The 18,827-nt window shown below is 45.4% G+C and overlaps 1 protein-coding gene across 5 annotated transcripts in view; it reads right to left on the bottom strand.

Moving 5' to 3' along the window:
* The window catches only part of ELMO1 (engulfment and cell motility 1), a 318,071-nt gene that overhangs the window by 168,984 nt on the left and 130,260 nt on the right, over positions 1-18,827 (bottom strand). For all 5 annotated transcript variants that reach the window (XM_035129257.2, XM_035129260.2, XM_035129258.2 and 2 more), the window contains exons 8-13: positions 14,790-14,889; positions 12,403-12,554; positions 10,957-11,035; positions 10,097-10,147; positions 8,149-8,271; positions 6,396-6,527 (exon numbers count right to left, since the gene is read on the bottom strand). In XM_035129257.2, coding sequence (XP_034985148.1) covers positions 6,396-6,527; positions 8,149-8,271; positions 10,097-10,147; positions 10,957-11,035; positions 12,403-12,554; positions 14,790-14,889 — 637 coding nt within the window. The remainder of the gene's footprint in view (positions 1-6,395; positions 6,528-8,148; positions 8,272-10,096; positions 10,148-10,956; positions 11,036-12,402; positions 12,555-14,789; positions 14,890-18,827) is intronic.

The following is an 18,827-nucleotide window of genomic DNA, read 5'->3' as shown; positions in this document are numbered from 1 at the left end:
AGCATGACCAAGGTGCAGAAAGGTTGCTGCAATTGTAAAATGTGGAGGAGGGCAAGGTATAGTAAGGCTTAAATAAGATGAAAAGATTTAAATATTGTGCAAGGCAACTATCACCTCTTGTGATGACCAATGCGGGAATCACTGGGGCCAAGCTATCCCCGCCCAAGAAAGGCCATCACTAGCACATCCGTTGCAGCCGGTGCTTGGTACCCTACGCACTGAGGCTACCGGAGTTTCCAGTGAGAAAAAAACGGATCCAGGAGGACCCGTTTCCCAATATGACCCTGCAGATAAGTTGCTTATCTCCTTGCTCCCCCTCTCACCAGGTATGTTTCTCTAGCCAAGCTCAGTTTATCAAATGCGATGCCAATACGGACCGTCCCTCAGGGATCGCAATTCAGCGGAGAACACACAGCAAATGCATTTGTCAGGTGGAAAAGGCACCTTGATGGAAGATGCTGGTGGCAAGAGATTGATTTAGTACTTTTAACTAAAATGCTTAACAAGGGAGAAAAAAGAATCAGGCAACAGAGACTAAGAAGCGTCCGGAATTCCACTATGCTGTTTTTCGCTTCCTATGCAGAACACAGGAAGACCGTCATTACATTTCATTTTATATAAAGGTATTTTCCACATCAGACAACTGCCACCATGAGACTCTGTGACATTCTACGCAGGAGCGGCTATTTGAGCATGCAGACCCCCTTAAGCTCTGCTGGGGAGATGGTGACCTCTAGAGGCACATACTAAGAATAAACCAAATGCTTACTTTTCACGCAAGTCAGTCAAAATGTTTTGGCTAAATTAATCCGGCAATTTCTGGAGGGGAGGGAGGAAATGTTGCCCGGAATTGGGACGGGGTGGGTGAAATTTTAAGATTCTTGGTGAGGGAGTTGGCCTTACAGATGGGGTAGTTTGTTTGTTTAAAAAAAACTTTAAAAGAATTTTTACTAGCCGCCACCAATAAGCCTCCCCATCTTTGCAGCCATTTGATGTTCTTCTGGCTACCGTACATTGCTCTTCCTGTGCCAGATCACCATGGTAGTGATCTGGCACAAGAGGAATAGCAAGGCATCCCGGAGCAGATCAGAGGGCTGCAGAGAGATATTTTACTGGCTACTGCTGGAAATCTCCTCCCCGGCCCCTGCAAACCAAGGATTATGATGTCATATGAAATGTCAAAAACCCTGAGCATAGGTGCTGTGTCCTGTTTTCAGACTTCCCCACTTGCCACTGAAAACTTCCCCCCTTTTATTTATTTCCTTTATACCCTGCTCTTCCTCTAAGGAATTCAGAGCAGGTCATAGGTCAGCCTTCCCCAACCCGGCGCTCTCAAGAATTTTTGGACTTACAACTCCCTTCAACTCATGCCAGCTGGAGGTGAAGGCAATTATATATGGTCACAGAGTGGGCAGTTCTCCAAATAGTTCTGTACCCTGCTACATTTGAGTTTTGTCACCATGGAGACTAGCTAAAATTTATTCTAATTTGCTTTGAAGTTTACCATAGGAAACCAGCCAGCTCAGAAAAGATCGTGCAGTCAAGCTCAGCATTCTGACATAAGTTTCATGTTTTAAATGCACTGAGCAAGGGATCTGTACTACAATAAATTCTACAAAAATCTTACACCATCTCTGCTCTTTTTATTCCTTATATATATCCTACTCTCTACAAGCACAGCATTCCTGGGAGGCCTCCAAAGCCTGAGTAAAGAGAAAAGTCCGAACTGCCTTCCTAAACACAGGCAGTGAGAGAGCCATGCATTTCCAGGTGTCCGGATAATCAGATCCTCCTGAATTTATTCAACACCATTTTGAAACTCATAAACTTAAACACACCACTGAGTTACCAAAAGAACATGCACCATTCTTCCTACTGTTTTCTTTTAAACTCCACGATCTCATGTCCTTAGGATCATAAGTGAGGGTGTACTGTATGTATTTTCAAGCACTGAAATTACATGTTTCAGTATGAATTCAATACTGAAAAATAAAGACTACTGTACTAAGCCATTCAAGAAAACGCAGAGGTTGGGTGGCCATCTGTCATGGATGCTTTAGCTGAGATTCCTGCATTGCAGGGGGTCGGACTAGATTATTCTGGAGTCTCTTCCAACTCTAGGATTCTAAGATTTTTATTATTCTACTAGCTGGCCCTGCACGCATTGCTGTGCGTTAGTCTGTGAAATGGAGGGTAATAGCCCCCCTTCAGATCCCCCTGAGCCTCAGAGTCCCCCTGAGTGGAGGTGAGATACTGCGGAGAGGGCAGGTTTCATCCCTGTGTCTCCCCCCACCCTGTTCTGACCCATTACGTATCCCTGCCCCCTATCTGGCCCCCCCATCCACCACCGGCAGGCCCCTACCTCCACTTAGAAATGTTGGGCCTTGTTGCTGCAAAAGGCCTGTTTTCAGTTGGTTTGGTCTTCAACACCTCTGCCGGATGTATGTATGTGAGTGGTGGATCTCGTGGTGGAGACGGGGTTTGTGGGTGTGGTGTAAATTTCACAGGAAGGGAGGGGGTGTACTGTGGGAGGAAATCCACTTGAGGGCGCTGTTTTACTTTGTTGAAAAAGAGGTTTGTACCTGCGGAGGTGTGAGATTTGAGGCATTTTTTTTCTAACAACGCTCGGGGAGTGGCCTGGATCGTTGTGTCAAAATTTCAGGACGATCGGTCAAGTGGTTACGGAGAAAAGTCGAGCCCACACTTTCATGATTTTTACATTTTCATATATATATATATATATAGATGAAACATGGTGTCAGGCAATTAAAACAAAAATGAAAACCCAGCAGCAGCTACCTATACTGTGATGTAATACCTGCTTTCAGCTGGCTACATGTATTTACAATGTCGAAACAGGAACATTCAAATCTTCTCTGTAATAAGATATGCACATCTCATCTTAGGGGAAGGGTCTAAAATACCCCCTCTGGTGAAGAGCCCAAATGCAGGAGGGGCCAATTTCCAACTAATGGCTTAGCTCTATAATGCACCTACTGTACTCCGAAGCTGCACCCCATCGTCACACGTCAGCCGGCTGGCAGAAATGGGAGAGCAAGTCAAATGTTCCTCCTTCTTACTAGCCAAATCGGCAATATGAAGCAGCAAGGTGCAGCCCTCGGCAAATCCACTGGTACTGAATTACTGCTTTGTTTTGACTTTTTAAACCCTCACATTCCTATGCTCATAATTTGATATTCAAATTATCAAAGGTCATAATCATAGAATTGGAAGAGACCACAAGAGCCATCCAGTCCAACCCCCTGCCAAGCAGGAAACACCATCAAAGCATTCCTGACAGATGGCTGTCAAGCCTCTGCTTAAAAACCTCCAAAGAAGGAGACTCCACCTTTGTAGACTATTAACTGATCAATAATGAAGAGCTGATTTCCCCATATTCATAAACCACTAGTTTATTTCTACTGTTCTGGCCAGGAAATCTCAACATTTTTTCAACGAACACCTGTTATTAGTCACACCAGATGTCCAAAATAGAGGGCCTGAGGGGCCGTAGAAACCTTGTTTAAATTAATGATTTTAGACAGGGGATACAGAATACAGCTCCTGATTAAAGACTCCTGCCAGGCACAGTGACTGCCCCACATATCTTGCTGAAATTCTCCTCTTTAAAGCCTGTCCCCAATTTACTGCTTAATTAACTGCAACTAATCTGCTCCATACAAATAGTCTGGCTTCCTTACAAATCACTTTGAATCTTTTTCATGAGGCTTCCTATTACTGTAGATACAGTTGAACAGCGACGGCTAAATGTTCATTGTAAAAGAAGCAGAACGGCTACATTCCAGTGCATTAAAAGCGAGTAACGTTCTTTCAATGAAAATAGACAACATTTTGACTCTGTGGGTGTTTTATTAATTTTGACACTGGAGCACGCAAAGAGCCTCCTAAGCATTTTTACTGCAAGTGGAAGGCGGTTTTCAAATCTGAAAGACAGCCCTCATCGTTGCAAACCTAAATGAAATGCAGCCCTTTAGCAATCTAGGGTATTTCTGGTGGAGCGAGTTGGCCATCTTACTGCTACAGTAGGGATGGAGAGCTCATTCCAGACAAGTAGGTGAGGTTGCCCACCAGCTCATTACCTGATATCATTATGACATGAACGGATAATTTGAAAGGAGCTTGCCTATGAAGTCTATTTCAAAGTGGTTAGTCTCTCCAACAAGTGACTCTTGTCCAGGTTCGTTACTTGTCTTATTTTAAATGTTGTGGGAATCCTATGCCCTTTTAAAAATGCATTTTGGCCGTGGGGAGTTATTGGGTTGTTTATATTTTGATCACCAGGATGTATTTTATAGTTTTTTATTCTGTGAGCTGCCCTGAGACCTCCGGGTATAGGGCGGTATATAAATTCAATAAACAACAACAACAGCAATTTTTACTGAAACCTACTTGCAAACAGACTTCAAAGGCAATGTCTCTAAGCACTCATCAGCTGACCTGCACCCAAGAGACATCACTTTTAAGTCCATCTGCGAGTGGTTTCCATACAAATCACTTGCCCACGGACTTCAAAGTGATGGCAGTTGTGACGGAATAGTGCCTGATGATGATTCCAGTTCATCATGGGTTAATCTATCACTCCCATTATAGGCAGGTCTTCCCTGGGAGGCGGAGCTAGAGGGCATTCTAAATGGCAGTCGGCAGTTGTGGGGAGTAGAGTGTTAGAGAGGGATGCAGGAGCTGTATTAACAAGTCTGTGTTATATGAAAAGAAGATGATGAACTAAGAGTTTAAACAAATGAAACCATAAAGAAATATACATGTTCTCCAGTTAAATAAAGCTTTCATCTATGTTGTGTCAAATTGGATGTCCCTCCTTATTCCAGCAACGTATCTAAACTCAAAAGGGTGGTGACTGAAGAGGGGAGATAAAACTAAGCCTGAGGAGCAGGTAGATAGTTTGCATCTCAAAGTCACGCACAGAGGAGGCAAGTGGAGGGGAAAGAGTGCCTTGCAGTGGCTAAAGTGCTGAGGCAACAGCTGCTGAGGTGAACCTGAGTTGAGAGGGAAACCTTACTGAGGGCACGAGATTGTTCCTGAAACATTTGCCTGGAGTTTTTAAGGATACAGAGCCACGTTATTTGGAAAGCTGGAACTGTACTCTATGTACTAGCAAACCCATATATAAACAGGGAGTTTATTTGGGAGAAAGAAGGAATAGTGGGTTGTTTGAACAATAACTGAATTCCTTCAGCACACTGTTAGTAATAGAGAAGGGAGGATCGTCACAGCAGTCACACCTTTTCCTGTCTCACACACTACATCAGAGGTAGGATAGTTGGGCGTGGTTTGGGGGAAATGGTCTTGCAGGTCAAATAAGGTCCTCTTGTCAGGGCTCGTTAGGCATGCAAGTCGAAGGTTCCATACGCCTGCGCTACAGGTGCCCAGAGTGCTGGGCAATAAGATCTCGGCTGGGGGAAAACCCAGGATGGGCCACATCCAGTATCTTGAGCCTAACATAGCTGGCTAGAACTGGGTAGCAAAGGACTAAAGACAGCTCATAACTGTAGACACTCATTATGTTCTGGGTATGGCCATAACCAACTGATTCAAAACTAGAGGACATAGCTTAACCGAATTTCCTAGCTGGTGCCTCTCTCTGCATTTACTCCTCCCAATTCAGCCGCCTACTCTCTGGGAACCTGCAACGCAACTCCAATGGACACCCAAGTACTCCCGGACCAGTTCGAAGTGCTGGTTCTGATTGTTAAAGCCATATATGTCTCAGGGTTAGAGCAAGATACCTGGACACTATTTTGCAATCATAGCTGCCAAGTACCCCGTTTTCCCTGGGAACCCCCCGTTTTTACTTACCTTTTCCCGGTGGTCCCCCGTATCACTTCGTCTCCCGTTGTTCTCCGTTATTTTCTCCTGCCGACGGACATTTCTTCTTCTTTCTGATTTACCCTTCTATGGGCACCAAAATGGCCGTCGTCGGCTTCTAAAGTAGCTTCTACGCATGACTGGAAGTACGTAGATGCGACTTCCGGTGGCGGCCATTTTGTGCCCATAGATGGGCAGGGCAATACCGGAAGTTGTGTCAACGCACTTCCGGTCATGCGTAGAAGCTACTTTTGAAGCCGGCGACGGCCATTTTGGTGCCCATAGAAGGGCAAAGTTGCGTCAACACAACTTCCGGTGTCACACGGTTGCCGGTCCCGGATTCTGCAGTCCGGGACTTGGAAGGTAAGTTTTGCAATGTAAGCCTGAACTGAACAATCCGGATCCAGGGCCAGGTTGCCGTGGCTGATCTGAACCGGGCCCTGAATCAGTTTGAGGTGAAGGGGGGTTGCACCGCTTCTAATGCAAACCAGACCACTGTAACAATGAACAAAGCCTTTAGACAGATACTAAGATTAAGGGGGAATACTCACAATAAACCCAAGTTTTTTGTAATCCCGTGTGTACATAGATTTGCGTTTCTCAACATTGCCGCCACTGTTGTTCGGTTCAGACTCTGCATCGAAAGCAATTCTTCGGAGTTCAAATATGATATCCCTTTGGGCCTGATGGGGTTGTAAAAAACACATTGCCATTTTTTTTAAAAAAAAGGAAAACCATACAGTCAACCTTGAATATTAAAAGTAATGCCAGAACATGTCCTTACCACTACATTTTCATTCTCCCAAGTTTTCTGGCCTTAAAATTTCTATTTTAAATTGTAGGACAATGTACTCTTGTTTCCCCAACTACTAGTTTTAAACCTTGTTTTAAATCTTGTTGGTTTTACTATGTATTAGATTTTATGCTTTGGTTTTATCATTTTAAAAAAATACTTTGTTGTTGCTGTAGTGTAAACCACTCGGATAACTTTTGTTATTAGGAACTACAATAATTCTATAACTAAACAGTAAAAAAAAGGTAACTGAATTATGCTAAACATAGAACTTTGGCTTGGATAAAAATATTAAACTGGATCCACAGACTCTGCTGGTATACCCCCAGGTATCCTCTCCAATGTCAGAGTTGCAGTGCTGGAAAAACAAACCAGGTTGGAGCTCATAACTGCTGCAGGTAGGTGATGAGGGCAGATCTCTCTCCCTCTCTCCCTTCCCCCCCCCTCTCTGTGTGTGTGTGTGTGTGCGCGCGCGCACACACAGAGGGAGATCTAAAAGATCCAGTGGTTCAAGGGATCATAGAATTGTACCCTTTGTGAAGAAATGAGTATGGTGTGACATGGCATATTTACTAATTCTCTCGCCTGTCCTCTGGAGTTTAAAATGTCATTGGAATGACTCCTTCAAACTTTTTTAAAAAATATTACCCCAAGCATATTTGTGCATATTTAAGAAGTAGGGCTACTAACTGCCTTAATTTTTTTTTGTTGTAATTTAGTTCTACATATCCTGATTCCTCTCTTGTGCTTTATATTCCTATATGGTCTCCCACCAAGGCCCTGCTTTAGATTTGCCTTAAGATTCTGCAGCTGAACTATAGTAGGTGCTTGGTCCCAGCTCCTGCCAACCTAGCAGTTCGAAATCACGTCAAAATGCAAGTACATAAATAGGAACCGCTACAGCGGGAAGGTAAACGGCATTTCCATGTGCTGCTCTGGTTTGCCAGAAGCGGCTTTGTCATGCTGGCCACATGACCTGGAATATACGCCGGCTCCCTCGGCCAATAATGCGAGATGAGCGCGCAACCCCAGAGTCGGTCACGACTGGACCTAATGGTCAGGGGTCCCTCTACCTTTACCTTTTCTGCAGCTGAACTATACTAGGTGCCTTCAGAACACAATAAATGGTGCCTAACTTTCTTGAGAGGTATGCAGTCAAACCTCTTCTTACGCGTCCATTTCGCCCAACGTCCACGGCAAACCCGGAAGTAACCAGCGGGTTTGCCGCCGTTTGCACATGCGCAGATGTGGGCAATCGCCGCCCGCGTCTGCGCACAACGGCGCCTCTCCCAGCGATCTGTTTCAACTTCTGGGCAGGTCTCTGGAACGGATTGTGGTCGTGAGTAGAGGTTCCACTGTACAGGAACTGCATGTTATTTTTTCCTTTGTGGCCTCTAAAATAATGCACGCTGCTCATCATTCACGCATGACAAAGCTTTTCCATTTAACTGAAGTGGTTTCCCTATCTCTACAGAATAAATGTAGCAGTTCAACAATACTGTTTTGCTTACCTGATCTTGGGGGTCCATTTTGGTCATCATCCTGTCTTCCAGTAAGTTAAAGGTGAGCACTTGAAGGACGTAAAGCTGATGTGCCATTTCATTATTGATGGCCCTCTGAGCTCTGATAACATACTGAAAATAGGAGCAAGAGCAAAATCACCAGGCAAGCTTACGTAAAGTTACAGCAGCCAAGGGAGTCCAGAAATAAGCTTCACCATTGGAGATATAATTATATTTAGCTTAATTGTTTTGCTCTTCTCTTCATCCCCTTCCACCCTCTCCATTCTCTAGGACAGGGCCACCAACCAAACGAAGCACACTAGTTATTTTTGTAGATGCCCACAAGATCAGTAAATGGCCTCTTTTTGCTGCCAGCCTGAGACAGCAAAAACAAAGAAGTCTGTCAAGCACCTGGCTGGTCAAAGCACACAATTAGTAATATGAGTTTAGTTTAAGAAGTCACAAACTGCATAGGCACACACCAGCCCAAACCCCTGCTAACAATGCAATCAATACATTCACAGTTCCTTTAAAATATGCGAGTAGAGAAACATGATTCAGCATTTTAACCGTGTTACGGAAAGTACAGGGGGCAGGGCCACATCTTTAAAGTTGTTAAATGTTACAAATATTATGCCTGAATGCAGGGGTGTAGCAAGGGGGGAGCGGAGGGGGCAGCCCGCTCCTAGCTCCGTCTTTTGGGGGTAGCGCAAGTAGCGGTGCCGCCGACACCCTGCAACATAGCGCGCATGTGCAGCTTCGCAATGTAGCGACACATGCGCCGTACATAGCAACGCGTACGTCGTATGTAGCGACGCATGCGCCGTGCGTAGCGACACTGCACATGCGCACTACGTAGCAACCTCCGAGAGCCCGAGCGGCTTCCTACGCCATTGCCTGAATGTATCCTTTCGACTTGACAGCCCAGGGAAGATACCTACCTTTATAAATAATATAAAATCAACTCCTTTGCCAGTTTCCTCCATTTCAAGCTCTTTTGCCCTTGGAGAAAACAGCTCTTTTCCCTGCCACCTCCCCAAGCGTGAGGACATGTATGCACACCTCCTACCCCAGGAAGTGGCTCAGAGGTGACAATTGCAGAGCTGATTGTTGGCCAAGGAAAGCCAAATCCCATCACCAGACTTGCCTAGGGGTCCAGACATGCAAAGGAAGTTCTATTGCACGCATCCCCAAACTTCGGCCCTCCAGATGTTTTGGCCTACAACTCCCATGATCCCTAGCTAACAGGACCAGTAGTCGGGGAAGATGGGAATTGTAGTCCAAAACATCTGGAGGGCCGAAGTTTGGGGATGCCTGTTCTATTGTACTTTGGGTGGTGGGACTTCAGAGGTGTTTGCCTATGCTAATCTTATACCCTGACATGTCCGCTTATGCTAATCTTGTACCAAGGACTTGTCTGGACAAGTTTGCCAAGGTTGAACTAGTGTAACCCCTGTCTACCCCGTCCCATTTGTGACATGTCAATGATGTAGCAAATGATGCTGTACGAACTGTATTCTGGGATATGGTGGGAAAGTTTTAAAAAGCCAATGTTGCCCCATGCTCGGGTAGGGTTGCCAGACTCAATAGAGGACAGGACTTCTGTGTCTTTAATTGCCCTGCTCTCTTTTGAGGTTTCCAGACTCAAAGGAGAGCAGGGCAATTAAAGGCACAGAAGTCCTGTCCTCTATTGAGTCTGGCAACCCTACGCTCGGGGTTCTTACTGCTGTTTGAATCTGTTGCACAACAATAAAGGATCTAAGTCTACTGGCTGCTGTTTTGCTCCAAATTACTTGGCTGGAATTTCCTTCTTTTACGGATCACGTGGACCCCCGGGGGACTTGTACCCCGCCAAGCTGGGCTGTTGAATAGTCTCTCAACCCAGAATTTTCTTTAACAACTGTTACTTTATCAAAAAAATGAGCACAGAAATATGAACTGAAGACAAAGCACTCACTTGTAAGATGATTGCCCGAAGTTGTTTCTGTGCTAAAATATTTGCCATTTCCTAATTTTGAAAAAAAGAAAAAAAAAGCAGTAACAATTAAGTTTGAAAAAAGTATACAGCTCATTATGGCAACATTTGTACAATGCCTTGATTGATTATTAGGGGAATCTATAATCTATTCGTCAGAACAAGGAAACTACCGCCCTGTTGCTCACTTGCATGATAAAACATGGAGGGAAACTTGACTACAGTCCAGGAACGTCCAAAGTTTGTTTTGGGGGCCTAATCCGGCCCCTGTGGCAGTTTATTTCCTGGGGTAAAATCCTAAACCTCAACAACTTCAATCCTAAAAAAAAAAAGCAAGCTCAACAACTTTGGGGTAAAATATATAAAAAAAGCTCAAACAACTTCAATCCTAAAAAAAAGGCAAGAACTTTGGTCGGCCATCACGGCCCTTCACTTCATCAAATCTGACCCTCTTTGAAAAAAGTTTGGCCACCACTACACTAAATCTGTTTCTGTGAATTGGTAAGAAAACCACTTATAAGCATCTCCCGAAGGGACACAACCTCCAACTTGATTTAACAATACAGCTGCCAATTGCATTTAAAGGTATCTGAACAGAGTGACAAAATTAACCAGGACTCCCTATTGTATGTATCTTGCCAGAAAAAAAAAAGTTTACTTCTTAGAGAAGGGTAGCACATCTCAACTCTGCCATCGCTAGCTTTCAAGCTATAATTGTCCGACAAGTATAACTAAGAATTGCATTTATGGCACAGTTTTGGCCCCTGAAGTCCAAAGCAGCTGTGTTTTCGACAGGTACTACCACAAAGTGACCCACCTAATATTTTAACACAACAACTCACCTGCCTCCTGTCGTCAGGCGCTTTGAGGAAAAGTGCATTTATTACGGCAATGGTGTAGGTTTGTATTTCTTGATCTGCCCTGTATCAGAGTATAATATAAAGCAGGTATACAAAAGTCAAGCTTTAGATGATGATTTTCGTTGTTGCTGCGGTTTACAGAATAGGACAATAAAGTACAGTCACAAGGTGCTAGAGTGTGGGAGAGGAACCCTACAAACCTTTAAAAATGATTATATTCTAAATTAATGCACAGCTTCTTAATTGCAGCAAGTCAGTTGTCAGCTGAAACTGTGTTAAATCTATATATTTGTATCTCGCTCTTCTTTCAAGGTCATGATGAGCATACGTAAGTCTGGTTCTTATCTGTGGAATAGTTTAAAACGGCAGGCAAGAGACTTGCTAGAAGCTCCAGCAAGCTTCATTTGGCTGAACATATGTAGCAGGAAAGGAGCATCTCTGGACTGAATACAGCCAGAAAGCCATGCAGAACTGGGGAGGTGAGTCGCTCCAGGATGGAGAAGGTGGCATTAGCTCCGGCCCTCCAGATGTTTTGGACTACAATTCCCATCTTCCCCGACCACTGGTCCTGTTAGCTAGGGATGATGGGAGTTGTAGGCCAAAACATCTGGAGGGCCGCAGTTTGGGGATGCCTGGCCTATCTTCTTCCCTTCTCACTGCACCCATATGGAAATGCAGGATCATGACCAGGGCTTTTTACGCCCCAAGCAAAACACCTTCGTGCCGCACACACGCACACATACTGCTGATGCCCCTGCGTCCCCTCCATTGGCGGGAGGAGCGCGGGCCAAGGGGGGAGCTCGGCGCCCTCCCGCCTGTGGAGGGGACGCTTTGAGCTCCTCAGTGGCGGCGGCTGCAGCAGCGAGTGAGCGGCAGCGGCAGCAGCGCCCATAGCTGAAGGCTTCGGCTGCGGGCGCTGCCGCCGCTTGCTCGCTGCAACCGCTGGGGAGCTCACAGCGTCCCTCCATGGGCGGGAGGGCGCTGAGCTCTCCTTTTGGCTCGTGCTCCTCCCGCCCACGGAGGGGACGCAGGGAGCTCCTCGACGAGCGAACGGCGGCGCCCATAGCTGAAGGCTTCGGGCGCTTGCCGCCACTACCGCCGCCGCTCGCTGCTGCCGCCGGGAGCTCTCGCCGTCCCCTCCATAGGCGGGAGGAGCATGAGCGCTCGCCTTGGGAGAGCGGCGGTGGCACAGGGGTTTTGCAGGGCAGGCTCAGCAGCACCCCCTCCATTTTCACGCCCTAGGCAATGGCCTAGTCCGCCTAAATGGACGCACCGGGCCTGATCATGACCAGACTTGGGTAAGAACTTTAATCCTGGCTAATACTCCAAATCCTTAATGAGATCTTATCAATTTTAAGGCTGCTTTCAAGGTCATCCGCTGTAACTTTCAACATTATTCCCAGACCAAAGTAATAGAAAGCTACTCACCCTTGAAGGTGTGGGATTAACTGGCCAATTGTAATCTCCTGCGCCACCTTCTGGTACAGATCATGGCTGTTCAAGACCATTGACTCCAGGATGGCTAGTGATCGTTGCAGTATAGCAATGTCAGTGGGAAACTTGCTCACGTAACTTGCTATCTATAAATAAATCAGGTTTCTTGTAAGAGGCTGTGGCTGGATAGAAGGAAATGTTCCAGCAAAATAAATAGTATTTGGCCAAAGCAATAAACCCTGGGTGTCAAATCCTGGGATAATAATAGCACCCGCTGGTTTGTCTTAATCATGGTTAATGCCAGTGCATATGCCACGCTTATGGGTGGTTTAGGGTGCCAGGGTCAATCTCCGTGGAACCAAGGGGGTTTCTTGACCAGGTGCTTATTGATCATCCATTTACTGAGTCCTTCACCTGGACACATGCATATGGCAGTCATACAACATTGCCAGCATTGGGTTCTTGTCTCACTCTTCCCAGTGGAATTTTCCATCACTTTTCTTGTCGGCTTTTTGCAGTTAGAAAAACGACATTTTTCATATAGAGGAGGGTGAAAGGTTGTTTTCTGCTGCTCCAGAGAAGCGGACACGGAGCAATGGATTCAAACTACAAGAAAGAAGATTCCACCTAAACATTAGGAAGAACTTCCTGACAGTAAGAGCTGTTCAACAGTGGAATTTGCTGCCTAGAAGTGTGGTGGAGTCTCCTTCTTTGGAGGTCTTTAAGCAGAGGCTTGACAGACATATGTCAAGCATGCTTTGATGGTGTTTCCTGCTTGGCAGGGGGTTGGACTGGATGGCCCTTGTGGTCTCTTCCAACTCTATGATTCTATGACGTGATAATTGCACTAGAAATTGTGGGGTGCCAACCAAATCTTGTGCAAATCAATAGCCTGTGTGGAAGCACAAAACACTTCACTTCACTTCACTTCTGAAACCACTGTTAAGGGTCACTGAATATTGCTCCTGTCCCTGCCATACGCCCCACACAAAATATTCAGAGATATAAAGAGAGGCTTTATATTTACACGCCTGCATGCGGTTAACAGCTATTCACCCAACAATTCTCTTTGGCAGACTATGCTATGGAGTTCCATTTTCTCTTGCAAACCCAAGGCAAGCATGTTTATAATTAACTTAAGAGTTCCTCTTGGGAAATGTTTCCTTAACATGCTTACATAATGATATTATAAGGTAATGTGAATTCTGTTCTCTCTTCTGTGCCTTCTCTGGCCTCTTTCCAGAATCTACTTGCTCCAAAATAGGTCAAGCGCATACAAAAAAGTCTCAGTGCTGTTGCAGCATCGTTCATAATTTGCCTTACAAATATTGTTCATCCCATGTCATTACAGCATTAACGTATAAGTAAGTTAATAAAATTACAGAAATTCTCTCAAATTTGAACACCATCGGCACAACCTAGGAAGAAGTGAGCTGTGGCTAAATTCTGTCAACTTTAGCAGCAATTAAACCCCATTGTTGCTCTCGTTTGGTAGTGAAATTGTGCTGGATTGTGAGTAGTATATCAATTAAAAATGCTTTGTGGCTTGTCATGCCCTTTCTCTAAGATCAGCGCGGCTTATGAGTTCTCGTTTTATCCTCACAACAAACTGATGAAGATAGGCTGAGATGCCGTGATTTTCACAGCACCCTGCATACAATATCCAACAAGCATGATATCAGACCATGAAAGTTATTAGAACTTAGATCTTCCCAGACCTTTCTAGAAAACACTACCAAACTGGTTCTTGAGTATACATCAGAGAATGCTTCAGAAACATAACCCCAAGACAGCTAGAAATTGCCTCTCTGGAAAACCAGAGCAGCACATGGAAACACCGTTTACCTTCCCGCTGTAGCGGTACCTATTTATCTACTTGCATTTTGATGTGCTTTCAAACTGCTAGGTTGGCAGGAGCTGGGACCAAGCAACGGGAGCTCACCCCGTCGCAGGGATTCGAACCGCCGACCTTCTGATCAGCAAGCCTAAGGCTCTGTGGTTTAACCCACAGTGCCACCCTTTTAAAATGAGGTTTGTCTTCTGGGGTGGGGGGTTATTGGGTTGTTGTTTTTATTTTGGTTATATATTTTGTGGTTTTATATTTTGATTTTGTTCTGTGAACTGTCTGAGACCTCCCGGTATAGGGCGGTATATAAATTCAATGAAGAAGAAGAAGAAGAAGAAGAAGAAGAAGAAGAAGAAGAAGAAGAAGAAGAAGAAGTCATTCTGGTGTCCGACACACAGTGTTTCCAGGCAACTACGAAGAATAGGCTGATACTGGCAGGCCTCAACCCCCCACCCCCATTTTGTAAATGAACAGAACAGATGTGCATGCATAAATACATCTCCTCTGACCCTTAAACATACTGAACATACTGTACCTTTTTAATGAAAGCCACAGAGAATGTGTCCCAGGATACAATTCCATGATCCATCAGTTCAACGAAAGCCGTCAGAGTGAAGGATAACATGTCTCCAAAGCTGGAAGAGACAGGAGCCAAAGCAGAAGTGTGTGGGGGGGGAGAACCATGTAAAAAGCAGTGGGGAACCTTTGGGCAAAAGGGGGAAACAAAGCAAAGATGCGCAAGAAGGGGCAGGAGCAGAATAAAATGAAGGCCGTGCAGCAAAGAAGCATTAAGTGATGTCCACATGGATCCCAAAGCAGCGTCAACCGGAAGGAAGCGTGTGAGGATGTTTCTGCATTCTGCCCAAGAACAATAACCTTGCAGGTGTCAGCCTGCCCATTCAAAGACAGGGCACCCACAAAAGACTTGCTTCTCTTCCCAATAATAGATCAATTGCTGTTTAAACAGTTTCCCACTTTTGGACAAACACCAGCCAACACAAAAATAGGCCATGGGATCATGTTCTTCCCTCCTTCTCTACCAGATTAAAGCTTTCATCAGCACCTCTGCTATTAATCAGTTTGGAAATGAGCTTTAAATTCAGATTTCCAAAGCATAGCAAACAAAACACTCTGTTTATTGCCAGTGCTAACACAGAATAATAGAATTAGAGAGTTGGGTGGGACCCTGAGGGTCATTTAGTCCAACCCCCTGCAACACAGGAATTTCTACACGCAGCCCCCCATCCAATTTGATGCTATACAGGACCCTGCTTAGCTTTGCAAATATACTAGCAGTTTTATTGTTGCACCACTCGTATGGCCAGCCAGGGTTGGTGTGTTTGGATTCAGAATGGATACGGGAGGGCACATGTGAGCTCTCAACTATAGTTAAGGAATGAGGCGCACATCTACAGAACCTCAACCTGACAAATTCACACCCACCCCAATGTGAAAACCACTAGGTAAAGGTAAAGGGGTGTCCAGTCGTGTCCGACTCTGGGGTTGCGGCGCTCATCTCGCTCTATAGGCCAAGGGAGCCGGCGTTTGTCCACAGACAGCTTCCAGGTCATGTGGCCAGCACGGAAACGCTGTTTACCTTCCCGCCGGAGCGGTCCCTATTTATCTACTTGCACTTTGATGTGCTTTCGAACTGCTAGGTTGGCAGGAGCTGGGACCGAGCAACGGGAGCTCACCCCGTCACAGGGATTCGAACCGCCGACCTTCTGATCAGCAAGCCCTTGGCTCTGTGGTTTAACCCACAGCGCCACCTGGGTCCCTGTGAAAACCACTAGCTAAACCCTATAGGAACAGCCTCCAGGTTTTGGGGGGACGGGGCGGAATACACTATGAATATGCATAGGGTTTTTTTATCATCATTTGTAAAAAGAAAAGTGTTCTTTTTGTTAGCAGATCTAATATAAATCAGGACATATTCTTACGCAAATGGAACTCTGCTGCAAAACTATCTTCTTCCTAATTGTTCCACACCATTAAAAAAAAAACTAGCTAGAAACCTCTAGGCTTCTCTTTAATACATAGCTCGTGGTAATTCAACCCAGGAAGACTACCTAGAAAGCAATAAGCCCTTAAGCTCAGTCAGGGGGGGAACATACAGAGAGAGACACTTACATTTGTAACTCTGGAGTCCAGCACACTGAATTGAAAGCTACAGCGTCGCTGGCTAAGGAGCCAAACTGGGGTCCTGACTCCCAAGCCTGATGTTGCTGATCAGGGGATCGTGGAACCCAAAGTTGGCAGGAAAGAGCTCACTGAGCCACTTCCGCAATAATGGGGATAGGATGGGATAGGATTTGGATAGGAGCCGAGACATTCACAAGTACCTTCCCCTGTGCCAGAAGAACCAAATGCCTTTCGCGCCACCTTGCCACTCCAACGGCACAGACTATGAAGCGCGGGAGAACTGCCCATTTTCTGGCCAGAGGGCAGATGCTTTAAAGAGAATCTAGTTCTCCCCAGAGGGACAGAGCTTAGGTCAGCTGCCCTGGAGTAAGAGGCTTGAAAGGCCTCATTTCACTTCCAACACTTGTCAGAGCGAAGTTGCCCACTTTCCTTGCTCCGTGGGCTCCACCACAGGATCAGTACAGAACAGTTGTCTCCATGGCAACCTTGATTTATGTCATCATCTTGGCTGGAATTTCCAGTGATGAGCAAATTCCAGTTCCTTAGCAACCAAACAAATTCAGTGGTGGACTTTACGGTGTCAGTTTGCACAGAATCAAACCTGGCACGAACCTTATCTGCTTTTGAAACGCCAGAGGACATCATAACAAGAATGTAAGGAGAGCCTGCTGGATCGGACCAATGGCCCATCGAGTCCAGCGTCCTGGTCTCACAGCAGCTAACCAGATGCTTGTGGGAAATCTGTGAGCAGGGCCTGAGCACAAGAGCATTATCCTACCCTGTGGCTTTTAGCAACTGGTATTCAGTAGCACACTGAGTCTGACCATGGTGTGAGAGCACAGCCAGCTCACGCAACTGCCTGTTGTACAATGACACCTAGTGGAAGAAATGAAGGCATTCTGCAATACTGAGAACTGCTAAACATACTGCATTTACTATGCACATGCAACGGACTCACGTTACACCAGATAAATCAGGCATCCCCAGACTTCGGCCCTCCAGATGTTTTGGACTACAATTCCCATCTTCCCCGACCACTGGTCCTGTTAGCTAGGGATCATGGGAGTTGTAGGCCAAAACATCTGGAGAGGCCGCAGTGTGGGGATGCCTGAGATAAATATACAAGGGAGCTAGTATAGCATGCAGCTCACCACCACAACTGTGTGTGTGTGTGTGTGTGTGTACACACACACACACACACACACACACACACACACACACACACACACACACACACAGAGAGAGAGAGAGAGAGAGAGAGAGAGAGAGAGAGAGAGAGAGAGAGAGAGAGAGAGAGAGAGAGAAATGAATGCATTTGCTCTTCCTCTCATGCAGCAGCAAATATGACACCTTCCAAAATTTTGTTCTGAAGTCCACTGGAAAGAGTTAGGTCATGTAATATTTCCTGGTGCACATGCTTCTCTCTCGCCCCCCCCCCCCAAGTATGCTCCAATTCCCCTCCTGGATTGGGACCATGTCTGAACTTAGCCATGAACAAAGGAAGCGATGCGGGGAGAGATGCCAATTCTGAGAGAAGCTTTGCACAGGAAATACCACGAAGGGCCGCTTGGGTCATCTATTACCATTGCACATCCAAAGGAGTCCTATGTAAGGGATGGAACCAGGTGAAAAAAGGAATGAGAAAGAGGAGGAAAGTACTGCTTCATGCCACACTTAATACATGAAATCTCTGACCACAATATATGGTGATGACCATGGGCTTAAATGGCTTTAAAAAGGATTCGATGGCTATTAGCAATGGCAACTCAATGAAAGCTGTTCTAGTGATGCACTTGGTCTTAACTGGATCAGGGTGTATTTTTTAAGCATATACAAAGGAGGGAGAAAAAAACAACTGGCTGCTTATATCCACTGAGGGGCACAATGAGTGGAACCTTTAAAAAGAGCATCAAACTACATGGGAAGTGAGGGACAGGCAACCAAATCTCCAAACATGTTTTTAAATAGATCCCCCAACGAAGTGATGGTAAGGGTATGCTTTGGATCAGGGCAGTGTGCATCGGTGAGGTCTGTGTGAAAACCGTTCCCCTACGGTTTCTTTCTCTGACCTGAAAATTGCCCTCTCTGATATTACGAAATCTGATATTAGTTGTGTGTCAAAGACAGATAACCATCATCACATCTAGCTTCACTTGTGGTTTCTACATGTTCCATTATAAAATTAAATGCTTTCCCCACAAGGTGTCATCACAGTACCAGAAAATCTTCCCGGGAAGGCAAGTGCAGAAAAAAACACTCAAAATACCGAAGAGACAGAATTATTCCAGGCCAAAGTTAAGACTTCGGAAGAGAAGATTCAAGTATCGATGCTGCAATCCTGTGCATATTGACCTGGGAATAAACCCAATTTTACGCAGTGGGACTTACATCTAAGTGAATACGCCACAATCCAATTTATATGGCATATATT

Source organism: Zootoca vivipara, chromosome 12, assembly GCF_963506605.1.
Source record: "Zootoca vivipara chromosome 12, rZooViv1.1, whole genome shotgun sequence".
NCBI classification, from domain to species: Eukaryota; Metazoa; Chordata; class Lepidosauria; order Squamata; family Lacertidae; genus Zootoca; species Zootoca vivipara.
Note: the sequence above shows the minus strand (reverse complement) of the source record. Positions and strands in the feature narration are given on the sequence as shown.